Source organism: Calypte anna, chromosome 1, assembly GCF_003957555.1.
Source record: "Calypte anna isolate BGI_N300 chromosome 1, bCalAnn1_v1.p, whole genome shotgun sequence".
Lineage (NCBI taxonomy): Eukaryota > Metazoa > Chordata > Aves > Apodiformes > Trochilidae > Calypte > Calypte anna.
The window spans coordinates 191,339,066-191,360,853 of record NC_044244.1 but is presented as its reverse complement, the minus strand read 5'-3'; the positions used below and the strand labels follow the sequence as shown (position 1 = coordinate 191,360,853).

The window sequence follows — 21,788 nt, the reverse complement described above, 5'->3', positions numbered from 1 at the left end:
TTGCTGACACACAGTGTCTATAACAAGCATTTTTTTCTGCTGTAAATAGAGTTAAAATGTAAGAATGTTGCAGTGAGCCAAATTTGAAAGCCCTCACTTAGCTTGTATGCTCAGGATTGAAACTACTGGGGAAACTTTATGTCTCTGGCTATTTATTATTACATACAGCATGTTCTTGGAAACCACTCCACATTTAACAGCAGTTAACCCATCTGCTGCCCCTGAATTTTCATTTCATTCACAAGCCTTTTTTAAAAGGACTTCTGTATTTCTTGCCAATAAGTTTGGTAATTTTATTATTCTGTTTTAAACTAGTAAGAAGAAGGACTCAAATTTTAAATGGAAATTATAGCCTCCTATATATTTATGAGCTTTTCATTGAAACCTGCCTTCCCCTCATCATCTGAAATAATTTAAATTTTTAGTTTTAAAAGCAATTATTTGTCACAAACATTCATTACTTCATGCTGAAAGCTGATTTTTGTGACTAGTAATTGCATATGTGTAAATTCACAGAATCCATCTAGCAATTACATCATTGGCATAAGGAACAGACTTGAATTTAGCACTGTGATCACAGATGCTACTCTGTATAGTGAAGTTCCTGTAAGTGCAATAAATTTTCACTGCTATGTTTAAAAACACTATCACAATTTTCTTTACACTTCTCTTCTTCCTACGTTCTTGCTTTATTACTGTTACATGAGAGCAGGACTTCAGTGCCCCCTACATAAGATTAACAGGAACTTTGTCATTCCTTGGTATTTTTTCTTCACTTTATATATTATTTTTTTTAACCACAAACCTTTATTTTCCTCAGTTTTCTTTTTGTGGCTGTCTCATACAGCACTGTCTGATGTTCTTATATGAAGGTAACTTCCAGTTAGAAGTTACCAGAAGAACTTCTTCCAGAAGAACTTCCAGTGTTTAATATGTGCCAATTCTTTTTTTTTTCTTTTTTTTTTTTTTTTAATGGCAGTAAATTGATCCTTCCTTAATCCACAGATTTATAGGGTTTCCAGATTATAGGTATTTTTATGTCCTTCTAAAAGTGGAACACTTAGACACTGAATATTGTTTCTATCTAGGTCTTGTGTAAAACCTGGACTGGACTTTTGGAAGTCCAATGTTTGTCCAATGGTCATTTTAGTTCATAATATTTAAGGTAGTTTGGAATGTATCTCCTTTCCTTCCTCCCTCCCTCCCTCCCTCTCTTATCTCTCCCTTCCTTCCCCCCTTCTTCTCTTTCTTCCCTTCCTTCTTCTCTCTGTCTCTCTCTTTTCTTTTCTTTTTTTTTTTTTTTTTTTTTTTTTTTTTTTTTAATTAAAGAGCAGGAAATTTAGGTTTTCTATGAAAAAAACCAAACTTCAAAACCTTTATATTTAAACTACATATTTATACTCAATATTATCAGTATTAATGCCAATTAATGCCAATGTTAGTCAACAGAAGACCTCCTTATAAAAAAAAAGAAAAAAAAAAAAAAGTTTTTTGGGATGAGATTGAGTTGTCTAGGACAAAGATCTGATGCAATTTGATGCAATTTTGTATGTTCTACAAGATCGGGGATGTGCACCTGGCTTTCAGAAAGGAGACCCATATTTTTCTGAAGCAGCAGCTGGAGACAAAGTAGTACTTTGGTACTAGTAATGGCACAAGACAGCATCTCTTGGGAAATGCATTCTCACCTTTAGGGTTGTCATATTTGTTACAGACAGTATGATGCCAATGAAGAATGCTGTTTATAAATGCCCTGAGACATTCTCAGGAGTTTCTCATTTCTCAAAGATTCTGCTCCTCACTGACTCATCTAAATGCCTGAATTTTGACAGCATGAATATAAGCCTCAGTTCCTAAGAATTGCTATATGGCAGCAGCAATTGCTTTAGCAGAGCTACAAGCCCTTTTTCCTTACAGTATACTTAACATTAAAAAATATTATACTCTGAATTTTTTGACAATTAGTAGCCATTCTCTATGTCAAGAGTGTTTCAAGACTTCCTTGAATGACTTGTTAGCCTTCTGGTTTTATGTTTGCTGTTAAAAAGACTTAATCTTGCAGGTGAGAGAGAAAAATTGTTGTGTGGGGTTTTTTGTCTTTTTCTGTCTTTTTTTTTAAATGTTGTATTTGTTAGTACTTTTGAAACAGTCTATAAAGTAATATACTACAGCTTGAGGATCATAACATAATGAATACAGCCTTTGCAAAAATGTTTTTCTGTAGTGTAACGAGGCAACCAGGTGCCACTAATTGCCAGGGAGTGAGCATGAGCTTGTGTCAAGCCCACCTGTGCCCAATTAGGGTGGGCCCCCACTGCGCATGAGCAGGACCAGGGGGCCAATAAAAGGTGCACTGCTAGGCCTCAGGGTGAGGCTCTGAGGAGTTTTGAACCTGGGGCCTTGGCATTGCAGTACTGGGTCTTAGCCGGCTGCGCCACCAGAGACTCACCCCAAGGGTAATGAGCGGTAGTGGTGCAATGAAGGTAATACAGTGCTCTAAGAGCAACTGACCTCTCTGCAAAGCGTGCTCAGGACTGAGCTGAGCCTGTGTCTCAGGACTCACCTTTTACTGGCCCCCTGGTCCTGCTCATGTACAGTGGGGGCCCACCCTAATTGGGCACAGGTGAGCTTGGCACAAGCTCATGCTCACTCCCTGGCAATTAGTGGCACCTGGTTGCCTTGTTACACTACATTTTTCAGTACCCTGGGTATTAAAAAATTCTGTAAAAAAAAAAATTCTTGGTTGCACAGCTACACATATGGTAGTTTTCTTCTTAACAAACCCAGAGATAAGTCACCCAGCATAAGTCTCCATTTTACTGACAGGGCTCTACCAGATTGTTGCTGTTTGTTAGGAACTTATGTCTTCTCTACAACAGCATTGACTCATGCCTAGGTGGGAGCCTGAATTCATTGCAGATTTTCCTTTGCACAAAAATGAAGCTTGATATTCTTTAAAAGCAAATGTATAGTCTCCTGCTGTTAAAGCTTCATAAACTCATAGTGATAATTAGAGTGGGTTTTAAAATTTAGAAGCAACAGGGTTATTTCTAATTTTAACTAGAAAGAGGTGGACTGTCAAGAGAATGTTTATTCTTTATAGCCTTTTTGCTTGATTTGCTAATAATTATTTGAGAATGGTACATGTTGCATACTAAAAATAAGCTGAAATACAACACAATGGTAATTCTTGTAAACTGTATATCCCTTGCTTGTTCTTCCCTGACTGATAAATAGCTATACCATAGGTATTTATAATCAATTGTATGCATTCACATTTTGAACATTATGCAATATAATGCCATTTCAATTTTGTTAAAAAGCCTTCAGGCTATTTCAGCATGCATTAACACCAATTTACAGCTTGAAGGGAATAGATGGCATGGCAGATTATTAGTAAAACTGAGCCCCAAGCCTCAGTAACCCCCCACTCCCCACATGCCCCCACCCAAAAAACAAAGCCAAAAAGCCTCCAAACATCCAAACACAAAAAATGAACAAACAAAAAAAAAACACAAACAAAAATCACCGGGGAAGCAAACCCACACAGCCAAGCACCATATACAAATATGATGAAAAATCTGATTTTGGAACGTGTCCTGAGTAGATGTCTCTATGTGCTTCCAGAAAGGCCAGGAGGAAGAAAATCCCACAGGTAGAGGCCTTCAGCTGGGACCTTTTCCTGAAATGGAATGGACTAATGCACAGGTGAGAGTAGTGAATTTGGCTGTGAATGTAAGGGAGGAAAGGTAATATTTCTGGGTTGCTGCTTCATAGTTTTTCCAGTTTTGCCAGTTTGTCTCACCAGTTTTCCCCTAGTCCCAGAAGCACCTATTTCAGGTTAAAAAATGTATTTTCCTGAATGCATCAATAACTGCCAAGATGCTGTGGCATATAAGAAGCCTCAGCTACATTCTGACCAAACTGAAAACAATTTGGGGAATTAGGAATTTGGCCTCACCTGACTTATGACATTTGAGGAAGTCAACAATATTGCTATGGTAATTGGTGGAGAGACTCTTCCTGAGTGCAATTTTGGGAGTCTCCTTTAGATGGAGGAGGATCATGTCCTGTAAAGGATTGTTTCTATCCATTGTCTAGACATTCTTTGTGGTCAAACAACTTAGATGTAAATGACTTCCCATATCTCCTGCAGTTAGGAAAATGTCTCTTTTCAATATTTGAAATTCCTTTTAATTGTCTGTTGGCCTTGCAGAGATACAATCAATCTCTGAGCTGGTGAATCAGCCTGGAGTATAGGTCAGAAAAACTGAGTATATATATATATGTTGAATAGTGCTGCTGTCATGGACCTGGAGAGTCTGACAGACAAGAGCACACTTGAAGTTTTGTTGGGGTGGTTTTTTAATCAGAGCTTTTTTGATAGAAGTATTATCATTGAAACTGGTACTATAAAAAAACCACACTTAAAACCAAAAAAAATGCCAGGGACTCTATTGTGCCAGGATACCAGCCTCCATACATGTCTGTTATCAAAATATTCAGTTTACTTTATGTTGCATTTGTGTTCTCAGTTTTCAGTGTATGACCTCCTGCCATTATGATAATAGATGTGTGAGAAATTTGATATTTTGAGTGTTTGCCAGCTGGATCCTTTGCAATCTCAGGAGAAAAAGAAGGCAGTTTAAGATATCAAGATAATGCACACTAATGGGATATTTCTGGTAAAAGTTGTCTAAATTGATATATTGTTGATGTTGAAATTGCTATCCTGTGATTTCAGAGTTAACAAGACACTGGGATAAACAGGGCAGATGACAATTCTGAGTGACCCTTGCACAGCTCTCTGTTAGCTGGATATCAATTTATAATGGCTTAGAATGTCTATGCAATTTTCCTAAATAAAAGGGCCAGGTATTTGTGGCACTTAAGGTGGCAACCCAGGATGAATTCACTGTCAAGTGTAATGTCTAAAAATTCTCAGGGTTTATATCTGGACACTCAAGTTCTGTCTCATAAGCTTTTGAGAAAGTTTTAATGAAGAGTGTTTCTTGATTTACTTTGGGTGGAAATAACTGATTTTTGCTGCTTTTTTGTAACAACAAAAAGAAGAAAAATGAAGCTAGTCAATTGCTGTTGAACTAATCATGTCATTTATTCATGCAAAGATGAAAAAAACCCTCAGTACTTAGTGGCACACAGTAGGAGGAAAGGGCTGTTTGCTTTTTAACAAGCCCATATGGTGGTAGGAGATCCAGTGTCCAAACTCTGCAAACAGCTCAGAATCTTTAAAAGAATTTTAAATAACATCTGCCAGTGATAAAATAAGTAAAGCAGAAGGCTCATTTCTTGATAATTTTCACCTAAGAGCCTTAAAAAAGAAAACTGAAGAGATCTGTTGGAATATTTTTTTAATTCTAGAGAGATGGAGTATGAGCATACATAAATAGCAAAATAAGAGCTAGGGAGAATCTCCCCCCTCTGCTTGATGTGGGAGGGAAACCTGTGACCATGGACAGGGAAATGGCTGAACTGCTAAGTGCTCATTTCACCTCAGTCTTTGTCAATGCCAACTGCTCCCTGAGGGTACAGCTCCCTGAATTGAAAAATCAAGATGGGGAGCAGAATGAAGTCCCCATAGTCTGGGAGGAAATGATCAATGCCCTGTTGTGCCACATGGATGTGCACAAGTCCATGAGACGAGATGGGATCCACCTGAGGGAGCTAAAAGAACTGGCAGAAGTGCTCACCAAGCCACTCCGCATTATTTATCAAGAGTCCTGGCAAACTGGGGAGGTTCCAGTAGACTGGAAACTGGCAAATGTAACATCCATCTACAAGAAGGGACAAAAGGAAGATCCAGGGAGCTATAGACCTCAGTTAGATCTCAGTGCCAGGAAAGGCTATGGAGCAGCTTGTCTCGAGTACCATCACACAGTACATACAAGATAACCTGGTGGTCAGGCCCAGTCAGCATGGGGTTATGAAAAGTAGGTTCTGTCTGACTAACCTGATCTCTTACAACAAGATGAGTGGCCTAGTGGATGAGGGAAGATCTGTGGACATTGTCTATCTGGACTGTAGTAAAGCTTTTGACACTGTCTCTCACAACATTCTTCTGCAGAAACTTATGGCACTTGGTTTGGATAAACATGCCCTGCTTTGGATAAAAATATTGGCTGGATGGTTGGGCTGAAAGAGTGGTAGTGACTGGAACTAAATCTGTTTGGCAGCCAGTCATGAGTGGTGTCTCCCAGGGTTCAGTTCTGAGGGCTGTTCTCTTTAATATGTTCATTAGTGATTTGGATGAGGGGATTGAGTGTACTCTCACTAAATTTGCATAGGAAATCAAATTAGGTGGCTGTGTTGATCTGCTGGAAGGTTGGGAAACCTTACAGTAGGACCTAGACAGGTTAGATCAATGGGCAAAGGTTAATTGTATGAGGTTTAACAAGGCCAAATGCCAGATCTTACGCCTGTGTCATAACAACCCCTTGGTGAGCTACAGACCTGGGGAAGTGTGAGTAGAGAGCTGTAAGTTGGAAAGGGACCTGCCGGTATTGGCTGACTAAAGAGGTGTCAGTAGTGTGTGCAGGTGGCCAAGAAGGCCAGTGGAATCCTGGCTTGTATTAGGAACACTGTGGCCAGCAGGAATAGGGAGGTGATCATCCCTCTGTACTCAGCTCTGGTGAGGCTGCATCTCGAGTACTGTGTTCAGTTCTTGTCATCTCACTATTAGGAGGGACATAGAAGTCCTGGAGCGTGTCCAGAGAAGGGAAACAAAACTTATTAAGGGCCTGGAACACAAGTCCTATGAGGAGCAGCTGAGGGAGATGGAGTTGTTTAGTCTGGAGAAGAGGAGGCTGAGAGGAGACCTTGTCACTCTCTTCAACTACCTCAAGGGAGGTTGGAGTAAGGAGGAAAACAGCCTAATAGCCTCTTCTCCTTAGTGAACTGTGATAGGAGCAGAAGAAATGTATGTAAGCTGCTCTAGGGGAGGTTTAGGATGGATGTTAGGAAATATTTTCTCACAGAGAGAATTGTAAGGCATTGTAATGGGCTGCCCAGGACAGCGGTGGAGTCACCATCCCTGGAGCTATTTAAAAGGCATTTGGACCTGATCCTTAGGGACATGGTTTAGTAGTTAGCTTATGGTGTTGGTCAAAGGTTGGACTGCATGATCTTGGAAGTCTCTTCCAATCTAAAACATTCTGTGATTCTGGATCCTGTCATTCTGTTTCACACTTTTATCTTTTTTCATCAAAAAAATGCTGCAGAGGAGGTTAGCTATATGTCAGCACTGGAAAAAAGCATTGGAGAGATTAATGAGGATTTAGCTAAGAAAGCAAGCATAGGAATAAATTGATGGTAGGAATAAAGTAATGGTAGTCAGCACAGTTTTAAAGAAAAGAAATTATGTTAGCTTATCTTCATCTCAGAATGTGAATTTGCTTGATGAATAGTCCAAGGTGTAGCTGAGGCTTTTGCAAGGCATTTGATTTAATTTTACCTTGTACCTGGTATAACTAAATAGCAGTATACTTTATCAAAATAATATTCATTAAGCAGTGACATTGCTAAGTGCTAGTCAATGAGAAATGACCCTTACAAAATGATTTTGAGGGACAGTCATCCACAATTTAGAATTGGACTTGGATAATATATTTCAATATATTCACAAATCATTTGGAAGGCAGAATGAATTATTAGATGGGTAAATTTGCAAATGATACAGTGATTGAAAAAGTAGAAAAAAAAGAGGACACAGTAACCATATAGAGTAATACAGTTACAGTTGAGCCTGGTAAGCAGAGGCTGCTCAAATAAAATTATTATTACCTAGAAGAGAAGTTATACACAGCCAGAAGGAAGCAATACCAGCCCCACCTACACAGAGGGGAACCCTATGGTTGAAATAAGTGACAATAAGAATGTTCCAGGGGAAAGAATTGACAGCTCAGGAGGACTTGTATTGTGAACTTTGAATGGCAAGTGAAAAACATAATAAAAGTTAAGAATAAGGAGGTGGATTTATTTGTTATATATGAAAGTGAGGTTGTGGAAATCTCATGCCTAGTTTTAAATTCTATATTTTTGAAAGACATTAAATATATATAAAGACAGGGAAAAGAGACCAGAGTGGAGAAAAATTCTTCCAGAGAGAGACTTGACTTAATGACAGTGCATTCCTGTGGGAGACTGGGAATAAGAGGATTCTTCAGAGCAGCAGAGAAGAGCAGAAAATATACCAGGGTGAAAGCAAACAAATGCTGGGCAGGCATTTTTAGCAGTGAGAATATAGGGCAAACTCTCAAGGGAAATGATAGATCTCAATCTCATTATGTTTTCCAGATTAGATGTTTTTCTGAAATAGATGCACACACTTTAGTTTAAGACAAGTTATTGTTCTCAGTGTTATGTACATTAGGCTAACCTCATTGATCTAAGAAGGCTTTTTGCCTGAAAGCAGGAATATTTTAGGTGTCTGTTGTTTGCTCCAGCAGTCAGCAAAAACTTCAACACAGGAATATGTGATTAGATTACATAGCTGAGGGAGATTCAGCTCACACAACTAATTCAGTGTATCGCCTTCTTACCCATCAACTGGTTCAAACAAAAAAGTGTGGAGCTGTATTACTTCACAGAATCACAGAATCACAGAATCCTAGGGGTTGGAAGGGACCTCGAAAGATCATCTAGTCCAACCCCCCCCTGCCAGAGCAGGGCCACCTAGAGTACATCACATAGGAACGTGTCCAGACGGGTTTTGAATGTCTCCAGTGAAGGAGACTCCACAACCTCCCTGGGCAGCCTGTTCCAGGGCTCTGTCACCCTTACAGTAAAAAAATTTTTTCAAATATTCAACTTGAACCTCCTGTGCTCCAATTTACACCCATTACCCCTTGTCCTATCACTGGTCACCACTGAGAAAAGCCTAACTCCATCTCCCTGACACTCACCCCTTACATATTTGAAAACATTGATGAGGTCACCCCTCAGTCTCCTTTTCTCCAAACTAAAGAGACCCAGCTCCCTCAGCCTTTCCTCATAAGGGAGATGTTCCACTCCCTTAATCATCTTAGTAGCTCTGCGCTGGACTCTTTCAAGCACTTCCCTGTCCTTCTTGAACTGAGGGGCCCAGAACTGGACACAATACTCCAGGTGCGGCCTCACCAATGCAGAATAGAGGGGGAGGAGAACCTCTCTTGACCTACTAACCACACCCTTTCTAATGCACCCCAGGATGCCATTGGCCTTCTTGGCCACAAGGGCACATTGCTGGCTCATGGTCATCTTCTTGTTAACCAGGACCCCCAGGTCTCTTTCATCTACACTGCTCCCCAGCAGGTCAGCCCCCAACCTATACTGGGACATCTTGTTGTTCTTCCCCAAATGCAAGACTCTACACTTCCCCTTGTTTAATTTCATCATGTTTCTCCCTGCCCAACTCTCCAGCCTGTCCAAGTCTCTCTGAATGGCAGCACAGCCCTCTGGTGTGTCAGCCACTCCTCCCAGCTTAGTGTCATCAGCAAACTTGCTGAGGGTACATTCTATACCCTCATCCAAGTCGTTGATGAAGATATTAAACAACACCGGTCCCAGCACCGACCCCTGAGGGACTCCACTAGTCACACACCTCCAACCAGATTCTGCCCCATTGACTACAACTCTCTGACTCCTTCCTTTCAACCAGTTCCTGATCCACCTCACTACCTGATCACCAAACCCATATTTGATCAACTTATCTACAAGGATGCTGCTTACTTCCTTTTTGCTTCCTTCCCAGGGATGAATGGAAGCTAGCACTGCTTTTCTAATTTTACATTTTCCTTGGCCTGAGATTTGCAGCTTGTATTTTAATGTACATATGAATCAGTCAGACTATGTAGAAGCTAGAAGGCAAGTGACATACAGCTATCATTTCAAATTTTGCTGGTGGCCACTTACCTAAAGAGGCTTCTTACAGAAAATGACACATCTGTATTCTTTGTCATCCACACTCCTCTTATTAATATCCCAGTGGAAAAAAAGTCACAATATGTTATGAGGCCCTTAGGTTGACTTTGTTGTGGTTTTGCTGGAAATACATCTCTTTTTTTGCTTTTTTTTTTTTTTTTTAAATCCCATAACACACCAGATCATATAATAAAGCTCAGTACAGCCACCTCCTGGCCTATGCATGTGGAGGATGAAGGATGAATCCTTCCAAGATCATAAATTTCTGAAGTAATGTCTCTTTACTGATTTGTAATATGAAATAGCTAAATTTTATTGAAACAGCAAGGTTTGGTTGAGAGAGCATAGAGACATAGTTGGGTTGAGGGATGTAGTTTCAGTGCTGTATGACTGTCTGGCACCTATGGCTATATTTTGTATCACAGGTTAAAGATTTATGGGTCTTTAAAGTGAGTATAATTGGTAAATATATCAGGTCTTTAAAGTGAGATTCTAGACTTAAGATATGTTGTTTCAGTTCCTGACTTTGCACCTAGTCTCTTGAGTCACCTTGGGCAGCTTGTTTCATTCTCCTTGCCTTTGCTTTCCTATGTGTAAAAAGGAGATAACATTTTCCTTCCTTTTGAAAAGTGCTTTGCAAAGCATCATGCTGCCTGAAGAGTCTTTAGACTTTTTCCATCTGTTTTCTTTTATTTAATTCATTATTGTACAAGCAATACACATATTCTTAGAGTAGTGAATGGTGTGTTCTCATGCAAAAGACAAACAGACAACATTATGGGGTAAGAAGTAACTGAGACCCTCCTAGTCCACTAGTCTATAGGTGTACTGATGAATACCTAAAGTTAATTAAAATTTTGGTTTGTCCCCCCCTACAATCCTTTATATTTTTTTTCTAGCTCCATACTCTGTCTTTCACCTAAATTAAACTATCTTTTCTTATTCACATCCTACCTACACTGCCATTCACTGGGAGAAAGTGATATGCATCTCCAGTTAGGCAAGGATGGAAGGGACCATTGCTCAGCTGTGAAGTCTTCAAAAACAGCCATGTTCATTCTGTTCAGTTCACCAACAAAGTCTGTCTTTGTCTTAGCATCTAAAACGAGTTCAATGGTTGGGTAATTAGGGATCTAAGACTACTCAAAGCCTGGTGAGATCTGTTGAGCAATATTTTGTAACTGCTGTTTCTTATTTTACACATATATTGGAAACTCTCTGAGGTTTGGCCAGTCCATTTTTTTTCATTCTAGATTTGCTAAAAGCCTTTAACAGTGTAATTCCTGTCTTTACACTGACAGTGATATGCTATAGTGATGGATATAGGGCTAATCAGAAGTTAACATTCTTTGCATAATTTAACTGGTCAACTGGAAAAACAGCACACTGAGTGCTCCTTATTGCAGTATGAAAAATGCAGCAGAGAACTTAAACAGAGCTTGAGTCTCAAAACCTGATTCCATTGAAGTAGAATTTCTCTCATGTACAAAACCACTTCCTTTGTGTACACAGGAGCATATGTATTGGCTAACATAGCTACTTAGCTTTTTCCCCTGCTGAGTTTTCAGAATTGAGTCTTTGCTATACAGAATTATGAACTTATTGATCTGTGCAAAATTTTTGTGCTGAAAATATTGCATAAGTATCAGGAGCTCTAATTTTGCCTGCAGTATCTTTTCATTGTTTATGAATACTCAAGAGTAGTATAAGAGTTGCAGGTGTGCTTCATAGATTTATTTTCCCCTGTCTTATGGTGTTACTTGATGTTCCCTTGTGGTCTCTCTCATGGACCTTGTCAGATATTACTCAGGCAGTCCAGCTTATCACTGCTATGTAACTGACCTTCCAACCTCACAAGCTGAGCAGAAGAATTTGTTACCTCTGCCATTCAAGCAAATGATAAAACTTCAAAATACCTAAATGCACCCAAGATATTGCCCACTATTTCTAGATGAGCAAACACCTGTAATTGTAGACAACATTTGAGAAGCTTTATGATTGCCAAAGTTCTTTCTTCCGGCTTGAATGCTACTGAATATTGTCTTTGTTGTTAAGAAACATGAATACCTTAATATTAAAAAGGAACACTATTTGTGGATGCTTATTTCAAAGTGAAAGTCTTTAACTGGATGAAATATCTCATACTTGAAAAAAAAATTAGGTAAACTGTCTGTAGTGTCCCCTGCAGACACATTGTACCTGAAGTAATTTATTTCCATATTCCACTTTTCTGCAGAGAGGAGTTTCCACTAAAGCTTCCAGTTACCAAAACTGAAGCCTAGAGTCTTAAACAGTCTCATATCTACTTTGCAATCCACAGCAAAGTTAGCAGTTGGTTTTAAACTCCAATTAAGTTATTTGCACACAATTTCCTGTAGAGGTCTTATATTGATTATCAAGACAATGTATATTTAGAAAACTGAATATACAGACAGTAGTTTTGCTCCACAGAGCTGAGCAAAATAGTGGCAGCATCAATATTCTGTATAATTTGTCCTGGCTATATGGGGTAAAGCGAGTACTGGAGCTTGAAATGAGTTTTTAAACTAGTTATTCTTGATTTTTTTTCAGTTCTGTGATGTAATGCCACATGGATTGTTTAATTTACAGCAACAATATGGTTTGGGTTAGATGTTATGGAGGCAACGAAGAGGTTGTCCTGCTTTTAATTGATGCTGTGACCTACATTGTTCCCCAAGGCGCCACAGACATTTTTCAGAAAAGTCTCCTGTTAATTATAATTTTACTCCATGGTGCTGGGTCAGTTGTCAGTTGTTATATAAACTTTAAAAACTGGGGAGGTGTTAGTTCAGTTATTTTAAATCACATTAGATGAAGATTTGCTATAGAGGCTGGATATTTAGATAAAACTGGTTTCTGAGGTGAGGGCTGTTTCAGTCTCACAGCCCCATCTGCACCAAACCCATAAATTCTGAGGGCTCCAAGAGGTGGCTGCATAATTGTGCAATTGCTGAAGGCACTTTCTGTGTTCTTGAGAAAACAAGCCAGAAGTGCTGAATATTTGTGTCAGTTTAAATTCCCATGACACTCCATAAAGTAAATTTTGTGGTCCTGATCATGCACTAACTCTTCTTTTTGAAGTGACCCCTAACCTCACTGCTGAATACACTCTCTATTTCTTTCTGGAGGAGACCTTATCCATTCCTGTGTGGTCTCTGTGCCATCTGCCTCATGGACACAGTGAGATGCATACTGGTAACTTGGATAAGAAATGGCTTATATTAAAGAATTCAGCCCTTTTTAAGGAAGAAGAAATTTATTTCTTTCCTCCAGCTAGTAAAATTTAAGAGTTGCTAGCCTTCAATCACAGACCCTTTTTCCTTTTTGCCCCCTTGTCTTGTAAGAAGCTTATGTGGGCAATTTGTAATATCAGACAGTTCTTAATTTCCTTGAGAGGGTTTTTTCCCTCATGGCACAAAGAATATTTATGTTTTGTTTTGGTTTGGTTTAAATCAATATACTATGAGTGTGGCTAAAGTGCATTCACCCCCATTACAGCCTGCTTACTCAAAACCTCTGTGATTTGTTGATTACTTTGTTATAAAGTCAACTCAGGTTGGATAATCAGCTGGCTATCATGAGAGCTACAAGTGTTTCCCAACTCTGAGAGACTGACCCAGAGGTTCCAAGGCTAAAGGAACAAGAAAGCAGCAATCTTTGTAATCTTCGAAGCTATTAGACAGTCTTTAAATTATTGTATGACCACAGCTGCAAGGCTCTAAAAAAATTCAGCTGCTGAAAACTTCAGGAGCCTGAAGTTTTAATCTGCATTCACTACCTTTTCAGATCTTTTGAAATTTTGCAGCTAAGGGTAATTTTTCTTAAGAGACATAAGTGAGCACTTTCATTGCTTCTGGAGACAGCATCCTGTTTAAATACATTAAAATGTTATTTATAAAAGTTAGAAAGTTGAGATATCCCTGACCATTAGCTATGATTGATTTAATTCCTTTAGTTGTGAGCATAAATTCAGAAATTAGTCATAATTCAGTTTATGGCTTAAGGTAAAATAGTTACTGCAAGTATAAAATCTTTCTGAAAAAGAAACATGTTACATGGTAAAATGAACTCTGTGCCTTTACACTGATGCCTGCTGCCTCAGTAAACTCTCCTACTTATTTTTTAATCTATTTGGTCTCCAACAATTATTAGACTAAAATTAATTTTCTCTTTCTTTCACTTGTGAATTCAGAAAAGCACAAAGAAATTTTTAAATATGCCCTATATATATGGTGTCTTTAATTTTATTGGTAATACATGCTCTTTTCTCTATATAGCCCAAAGACTTTTTATTCTTTACATAAACTGCTTAGAGGATGGTGACTGCCACAACTAGGAATCTTTTCATATGTTATTTGGAAAACAATTCCTCAGTGATAAAAGTGATCATGGTAAAATTATATCTTTACAGGACAGAGTCCAAGGAAAGGCATATCAAATTGTACTTTCTTTTTTTATTGGTGAAATAAAGAAATGTAGAGAAATGTAGAGCCTTCCATTAATACAACATCCCGTGACTATATCTCTGAAGAGAAAATGTTTGGTTTAAATTTTTCTTTGATGTTGGACTTTAGTTATAACCATCTTCTTGTTCAGACCCTTTATTCAGTGAAGTACTGAAAAGAGATACAGGAATTAGTAAATAATTTGGAGAATTTTAAAGAACAAAAAGAAACAGGTTAAAATAAAAAGCAAACTAATTAACTTGCCTGGCCTTGCCTTCTACCATAGAAGACTTTTTTCTGCAATGCCTTTTGGTCTCAAGCCTGAACAACAAAAAAGAAGCAATTTTATTTAATTGGGAAAAAGGTGACAGCTCTTGCTTACAAAAAACCATTCTCACTGAATGCATTACAAATGAGAAATTACTGAGTTTAATGTGATCCATAGCTAAAAGCTGAACAAATTTTAGACATCAAAAAGAAGTTGAATCCTATAAACACACAATTAAGATATGTATTTTCATGTCCAGCTTCTCAAATGTGAGCCAAACATGCTCTTTATTCCAAGTCTATTTAATAGCAATAAAAATCTTGTTCAATTGTTTACTTCGAACAGAAAAACACAAGAGACTTGAGGAAATTATTCTTTTGTTATAATTTGGCTACCTACCAGGCAGAGTATATTGTTGAGAAGTAGAATGTATAGCTGCTTTACTATGTAAGCTTTCTGTACTGCAGCAGTTTCTAATTGCCATTGAATGAGCTGGCTTAGCTCTTCCCACACACATCTAATTGTAATGTATTGTACTTAGAACAGTTTGCTCACTTTGGCCATACGTATTAAAAATCTGAAGGTTTTGTTTTGGAAGATAAAAATTCTCACAGCTACAGATGCTAGCAAAATACAGCTCGTTTTTAATATCTGTTCAGTATTAAATGGGATTCTACCCCTAGATGGCCTCTATCTCTTTGAAAATACACAATTCAGCTCATTAAACTAAATTCCCAGTGACTAGATTCTTCACTTTTGCTTAAAAGTACCATCAAAAGAACTACCTCTTTCTTGGCTTAAGTTGTCCTTAAGCTTAAATTCCACAGAACTACTGGATCCCTCACTTTCAAAGCTCCCTTTGAAGGTTTCTAAAATAATAAGGGTCTGAAATTATTTCTAAAATATCATAGGCCCTAAGCCACCTAATTTAACTTTGAAGTTAAGTCTACTTTGAGAAGAAAGATCAATTCATGCCCAAATGAGTATTCTATAGTTTTATGATTCTGTGAAGTTCATTGAAATTAATTAGGGATTGATTTTGAAGAATGAAATTATAGCCTAAACATTGTAGGCTTCCAAATTTAAAACCCCTAACCCCATCTTCCTCGCCACACCTCTGCTGTGCTCTTCCTTCCCTCAGTTTCATTTCCAGTCTTACAGTGCTAAGCTGCTTTTTTACTGTTACCATTGAAATCTTTAGCCATTTTGCTTTGTTGTTTTCCTCTTCTCACCCAATATTGTCATGTTCTTTTTGGCAAAACAACATTGCAAGCTTTATATATCACCAATGGTGCAACTTTGATATTGTGCAATAAAGTGCAAGAATTGGAGTAAATTTTGGTGAAGTGTCTTTTCTAACATAATCTGCATCTAAAATTTAGATAAATTAATTCTTTTGTGAAATTTTGAAATCTAAGCCATTTTTACTGGCTGTTTCTGCTGTTCTATGAATTTTCAGATCTCACAACACAGATTGCCTTTTAATGATAATCATGAACAGGCATCTGATATTCTAGCTAAATAACACAAAGAATTCATTATTCAAGGAACTGTCTATGGTTCTTGAGTAACAGTGGGCTGAAGAACTCAACTGATCTAATTCCTGTTTTTAATAGTATATGAGAACTCAGGCCCTTGACATTTTTTTTTTAGTGGGACATTTTAATGCTCAGGCTATGCCAATTTGAGGATATTGCCTCAAATCAAATTGTTAGAAATATACTTAAATTGTTATAAATATGTTTTAACTTTTTAAAACTAATTCTAGAAGAGATACCATGAAGCTCTGTCATTTAGCATATGCTCTGTGAAACAAATATGTAAAATAAAACATGGCTTTGGAATAATACTCTATATTACACTGTTCTGTAGGCATTTGTAGGAAGTTAAAAAAAACCCTATCATTTCTTAATTTTTTGCGTTTGATGTGATTGAATGGGTTGGAATATTCCCTGTTGAAAAAAAAAAAAGATTATATCTGTAAAATATAAAACCTGTAAAAAACAGGTAAATTATTCACTTAGAATAATCTGATAAACTCCCTTACTCTTTTGCCTTCTTTATGGTGTGGTATTTTATTTTATTTTATTTTTATTTTTATTTTATGTTATTTTATTTTATTTATTTTTATTTTAAATTGAAAGTGCCTGTGACTTTCCAAGTGCAAGTCAGACCAAAGTTCTTAGGAGTGGAGAGAAATATGTATCCTCATAGACTTGCAGAGCATAGTTCAGAGACTCCTAAATTAAGCTGTCTCTTCTTGTTGAGTATTAGAGATTAGCTGCTAATAAAAGAGAACTCCATAGATAACAGTATACTGGTAAAGGAGTTGCATAGTTCAGCATATTTAATGTGCTAGGAAAGGGAAAAATTGGGGTTCAGTACTCTTTTGTCCTTACTAGAGACTGTCATCTGATAAAGACAGAATTAATGCAGAACAATACAGAGCCTTTTACAACTAATTTTTCTTTCTTAAAGAACAAAACAAAACAAAGCAAACCCAACCCAAAAGCTTTTGGTTTGAAAGATGTGACACTGCACCCTGGGGCTTATCCAATGACCAGTTTTGTGCATTTGAAATTGGCAAACCAAATAATTAAAGGCTTGATCTTATTAGAACTTAACTAATGTAAATCATGTAACCTGATTGCTGAAACATTTGTCCCGAGCTTGTAATAAATCCTTTTTACAAGCTTGTATTACATAAATTTTCTGTCACTGTAAGAATTTCATTTACAGATCTGAGAATCTGAAATCAAATGAAGAGTTAAATGGAAATGAAGATGATGGCTAAAGGTGAGACAGATTAGGTTAATGGAGCTGCTTGTCTCTAAAAGCAGCTCATGTTCCCTTTCTTGGTGAAAGAGAATGATGCTTCACAATCTTGAAAGATGTTTGTCTAAATGTAGCCTATGAACAGCAGTTCTAAACATAGAGAAATCTCTTCTTTTGAGGGGTTTTTGTGAATTGCTGAGCACAAAACCATGTTGTGCATATACAAACCAGTTGTTTAATGTGACCAAGAACTATAAATATGCTTGGTGCTATATATACATAGCATGCCAGGGCTGTCTATAGATCCAATGGAATAACACAGCACATAGTTCAGAGGGAGACTAAGAAGTAGCTTGGCAAAAAAATGGGCCATCTTCATAAAGAAGACATTTGAGGTTTTTTTTTAAGCAAAGGAATGTTGATGCTTTTCTCACCATAGCAATGTGAAGAGGCAAAGAGGACTTTCCTATTGTGCTGTAATTTAAGCTTTTAAGTGCTTACAGCTTCTGTGGATGCTGGGGTACCAGGAATGTCAAATCAGCTGTCTCCAGGGAGACTCCTTTATAGAGTGACGATAACTGATTAAATATGAAAACTTGTTTGTAGGAGACACACTGCAAAGTCTGCGTCTCGGTTCTCTTTTAGTTCATTGTGATGAAAGGAAGAGAGTCTAAGGCTTTGGGCAAGTGGTGTCTCATTCTCTAAAAAGGGAATGTAGTTTTAACCCAATATAATTTTATGAACCTTTGGCTCTAAATCCAGAATTACCAGGTGACTAACATATTTTTAGATGTAAGAGGGTTCCACAGATAAAAAGCAATATTGTTATGGGTCCTTGGGTATTTGATGTGAAGGAAGTATAAATAGCCTTGTGGGGTAAGCACAAATTTTACAAGGTGCACTGAACTAGGTTCAGTGGAGTGTTGCTGAATACTGCAACTTTGCTACTTTAGCTGTAAACTGCTCCCTTAAAATTAGCCAGTGCTGTCACAAAGCTTAAGATTTTCATAACATACTATGTAGAGTATATGTAGAGAGAGATTAAGGCCTTCCAATTGATGGCTAATTCTAGTCTGGTCATTTGTTTTCATCTTGTATTAATATGCTGACTTTGGCAGTTCCAAAAAATCAGTAGAGAACTGTATATTCTCCATTAGTGAACGCTGCACCTTTATTTCTGTAACCATTTCCCTATCATTTTTTAGAAAGAATATTTTATTTCTCTTTTAAGAGAATATTCACGAAGTGGTGTGGTGTTAAATATTCCATTACCTAGAGAGTCTCCTGGAGGGCACCATGTGACTGTCAAAGAGGAGGGACATGCCATGGACATGTAGCAAGACGAACATCTCTTAAGGAACGGCACTTCAAGGTCCAACCAGGTGTTCCAGCAGAGACTCACGAGCAATGCTCTAAGCCTATGGCTCTCAGAGTTGACTAGCCCAGATCAGTGCTGCTGCTCCAAGAGCGACTGGCCTCTCTGCTGGCTAGCTCAGGACTGAGCTCCACCTGTGTCTTAGGCTTCACCTTTTATTGGCCCCCTGTCCTGCTCCTACGCAGTGGGGGCCCACCCTAATTAGGCACAGGTGGGCTTGACACAAGCTCATGCTCACTCCCTGGCAATTAGTGGCACCTGGTTGCCTCATTTCACTACATGAACACTTCAGCTTTGTAATAGGTTTACATTGCCACCAGGCTAAGGGAGCCCATTCTGCTCTCCCACCACTAATCAAGACGAATTGACTGTCTATAGCTTTTGCTTGCCCTCTCGTGTATCTTATTCCTTTAGCTGGAGCACAACAGCACTATTGAGTTATTTTGTTCAGCCCAGTAAAAAAAATATATATTTCACTCTGGCAAAGTGATTAAGCAAGCCTGAGTGAAAGCAAACTGTGAAAGGGAAGAGGTTAAAAAAGAAATCCAGAGCTAATTCTGACATCAAATTATATACTGACGCAGAAAATGAATCAGAGTAAACCAATTCTAGCACTCAAAAGCATGCCAATATAGGGACTGCTAATGAAAATTGGTCTCCTAATTTGAAATGAATGCATATCAAATGCACATAAACCAGGCTCGAAAGTATTGAGTAAATGGAACTTCTGTTGGAAATTCTAATCAATTCCTTATTAAACGCAGTACATTTTCAGTCAGGTGCACACTATTTAATCTCTTCCACTGCTCCACTGGTGGACATTTGAGGTTTTCATCTTCCTCATGAAGTACACTTCAGATTTTGATGGAAGTATCTTCCCAAATTAGGTATACTGGCTGCCCATCTACATAATTTAAATAGCAATGGACATTGATTATAATAGGCTTATAACTAAAACTAGTGACAAATTCCTCCCTTTTCTGCTTACTCAGGAAACTGATATCATTCTGCCTGAATCCTGATATTTACAAGTTTGCTGTCAGCTAGATAACAATTTTACACTGGTTATAATAGTACAAATGCCCAGCAGATTGAATGTTCTTTTTTAGTGCATTACTTTATAATCTTTGACACCTGCACATATACTATAAAATAAAGGCAGAGGGGTGTAATGGTGTCCAAAATTGTCAAAGAACATCCATTAAAATGTTCAAAGAGCAATATTCATCTGAGCCTCTACACTGAGAAGATATCAAAGTGACTCAGCAATGCCTTATGAGCAGCTAATTGGAAATTTCTGCTTGCTGTTTATGTCATTCTGTCATTTGAGTGAGATTTTGATCAGCTACAAGATCTCACTCATACTTATTCTTTCTTTTTTCATCCTGGGAAGGAGTTCCGAACGCATCACTTTATTTTGTGCCTGCTCATAGTGAGGAAGTTCATAAAAAACTCATACTTGTAATTATCCAAAGGATAAGTCAATTGAAATATATCTAATTTACTGCTGTTGTTCACACTGGGTGAACTGATGAAGAGAAATGATTTAATATTTATTTTAGTGAGGATTCCAGATTAAATTAATAATACAGCTTCTCAGCCTATTAGTGGCCAGACCAATTTATATAACATATCCAAGACTCTGTATGCTTCCCTATTTCAAGACACTGGAGTGAATTGTTTATGCTTTTCAGACCATTTTCATAAACATGTAATTTTCTAACAGCAACTTCTGTCCAGCCTTCAGGCTGTCTAAGCCATTTGTCACCTCAAGATGCAATACAGGATTCTGCTTCCCATTCTGCTGCCAAAAAAACTGGGACTTCTATTTTAACATGGGTATCTCAGGTACATAATACTGAGAAACAACTGTGGGGCTTAATGTAACTAAACTCTCTTATATTTTAGCATAGTTTATATGTAATTATTCCATTAACCAAAAGAAATGAAAATATTGAGTCTGATATCCTGGCAATGTTTGTGGAATTGGACAAAATTTACTTTCATTTTGCACAGCCTCTTTACTCCAGTGATACTTCTGACATGACCTTTCATGTGTGTGAAACACTTTCGGGAGATAATAGTGAGACAGATTTTCTTAATTTACTATTCAGAGAGAAAGGACTTGATGCTGTCAAAAGGAAATAAAATGGTACAAGTAGCTGGAACAGTGGGGAATAGCATGTAAATCAGAAACTGACCTTAACTAGAGAAGTTTTCATTAAACTAGCTATGATATATAATGTATAATTGTAATTGGGAATATGGATTCCTTCAGCATTTGTTTGCTTTTGCTGATGTCAAACATTATCCAGATGGTATAGTGCATTTTCTGTAATCACCTTCTTTCTACCTCCTGCTTTTTCTGATCTGTATTGTTCACAGTGGTTTGGGGGACTTTTTTGCTTTTTTTTCCCCTTTTTTTCTTTTTTTTTTTTTTTTTTTTTTTAGTAAAGATATTACAATGTCCTTTGTTCTTAGCCCTATTGCCATACATTTCCTTCCTTTGGAAACATTTCTTAGCTCATAAACTTCATTTTTCCTTTTCTCTTAAACACGCTTTTTATCTCTGTTTGCTTCAAACTTCAGATTTGTGACTTCAAAATTAATGGCCTGAGTGTTTTAGAAGTGACTATTACTTGTAAAGAATATTGCCTGTTACTGGTATAATTTTCAGATTCAGCAGCAGTGAGGATTGCATGAATAAGCAATAAACATTTCACACACATGAATCCTGAGGTTTAATGCTATGAACCAACACATTTTTATACCAGCCTAAGAAACATTAAAATATCTGCATGCAGTTTGAAGGAGTGATTTCTTTATACTCTATGAACAGGAAAGTTCCTTTTAATGAGACCTGGTAGCTACAGAGGCAGACACTGCTTCCTCTCCACTGGTGAGTGTCTTAGGCAGTCAGTGGAGAGGAATATGTGACTATAAGTATCAAAGCACCATGCAAGGGGTTTTAAGTTTTTTGGCTAAA

At 37.6% G+C, this 21,788-nt stretch overlaps 1 protein-coding gene across 1 annotated transcript in view; it reads left to right on the top strand.

Annotated features, from left to right (window-relative positions):
- The window catches only part of DLG2 (discs large MAGUK scaffold protein 2), a 967,325-nt gene that overhangs the window by 380,541 nt on the left and 564,996 nt on the right, over positions 1-21,788 (top strand). The window contains 1 exon segment of the mRNA XM_030469255.1: positions 3,628-3,708. Within this exon segment, the coding sequence (XP_030325115.1) occupies positions 3,628-3,708 (81 nt within the window).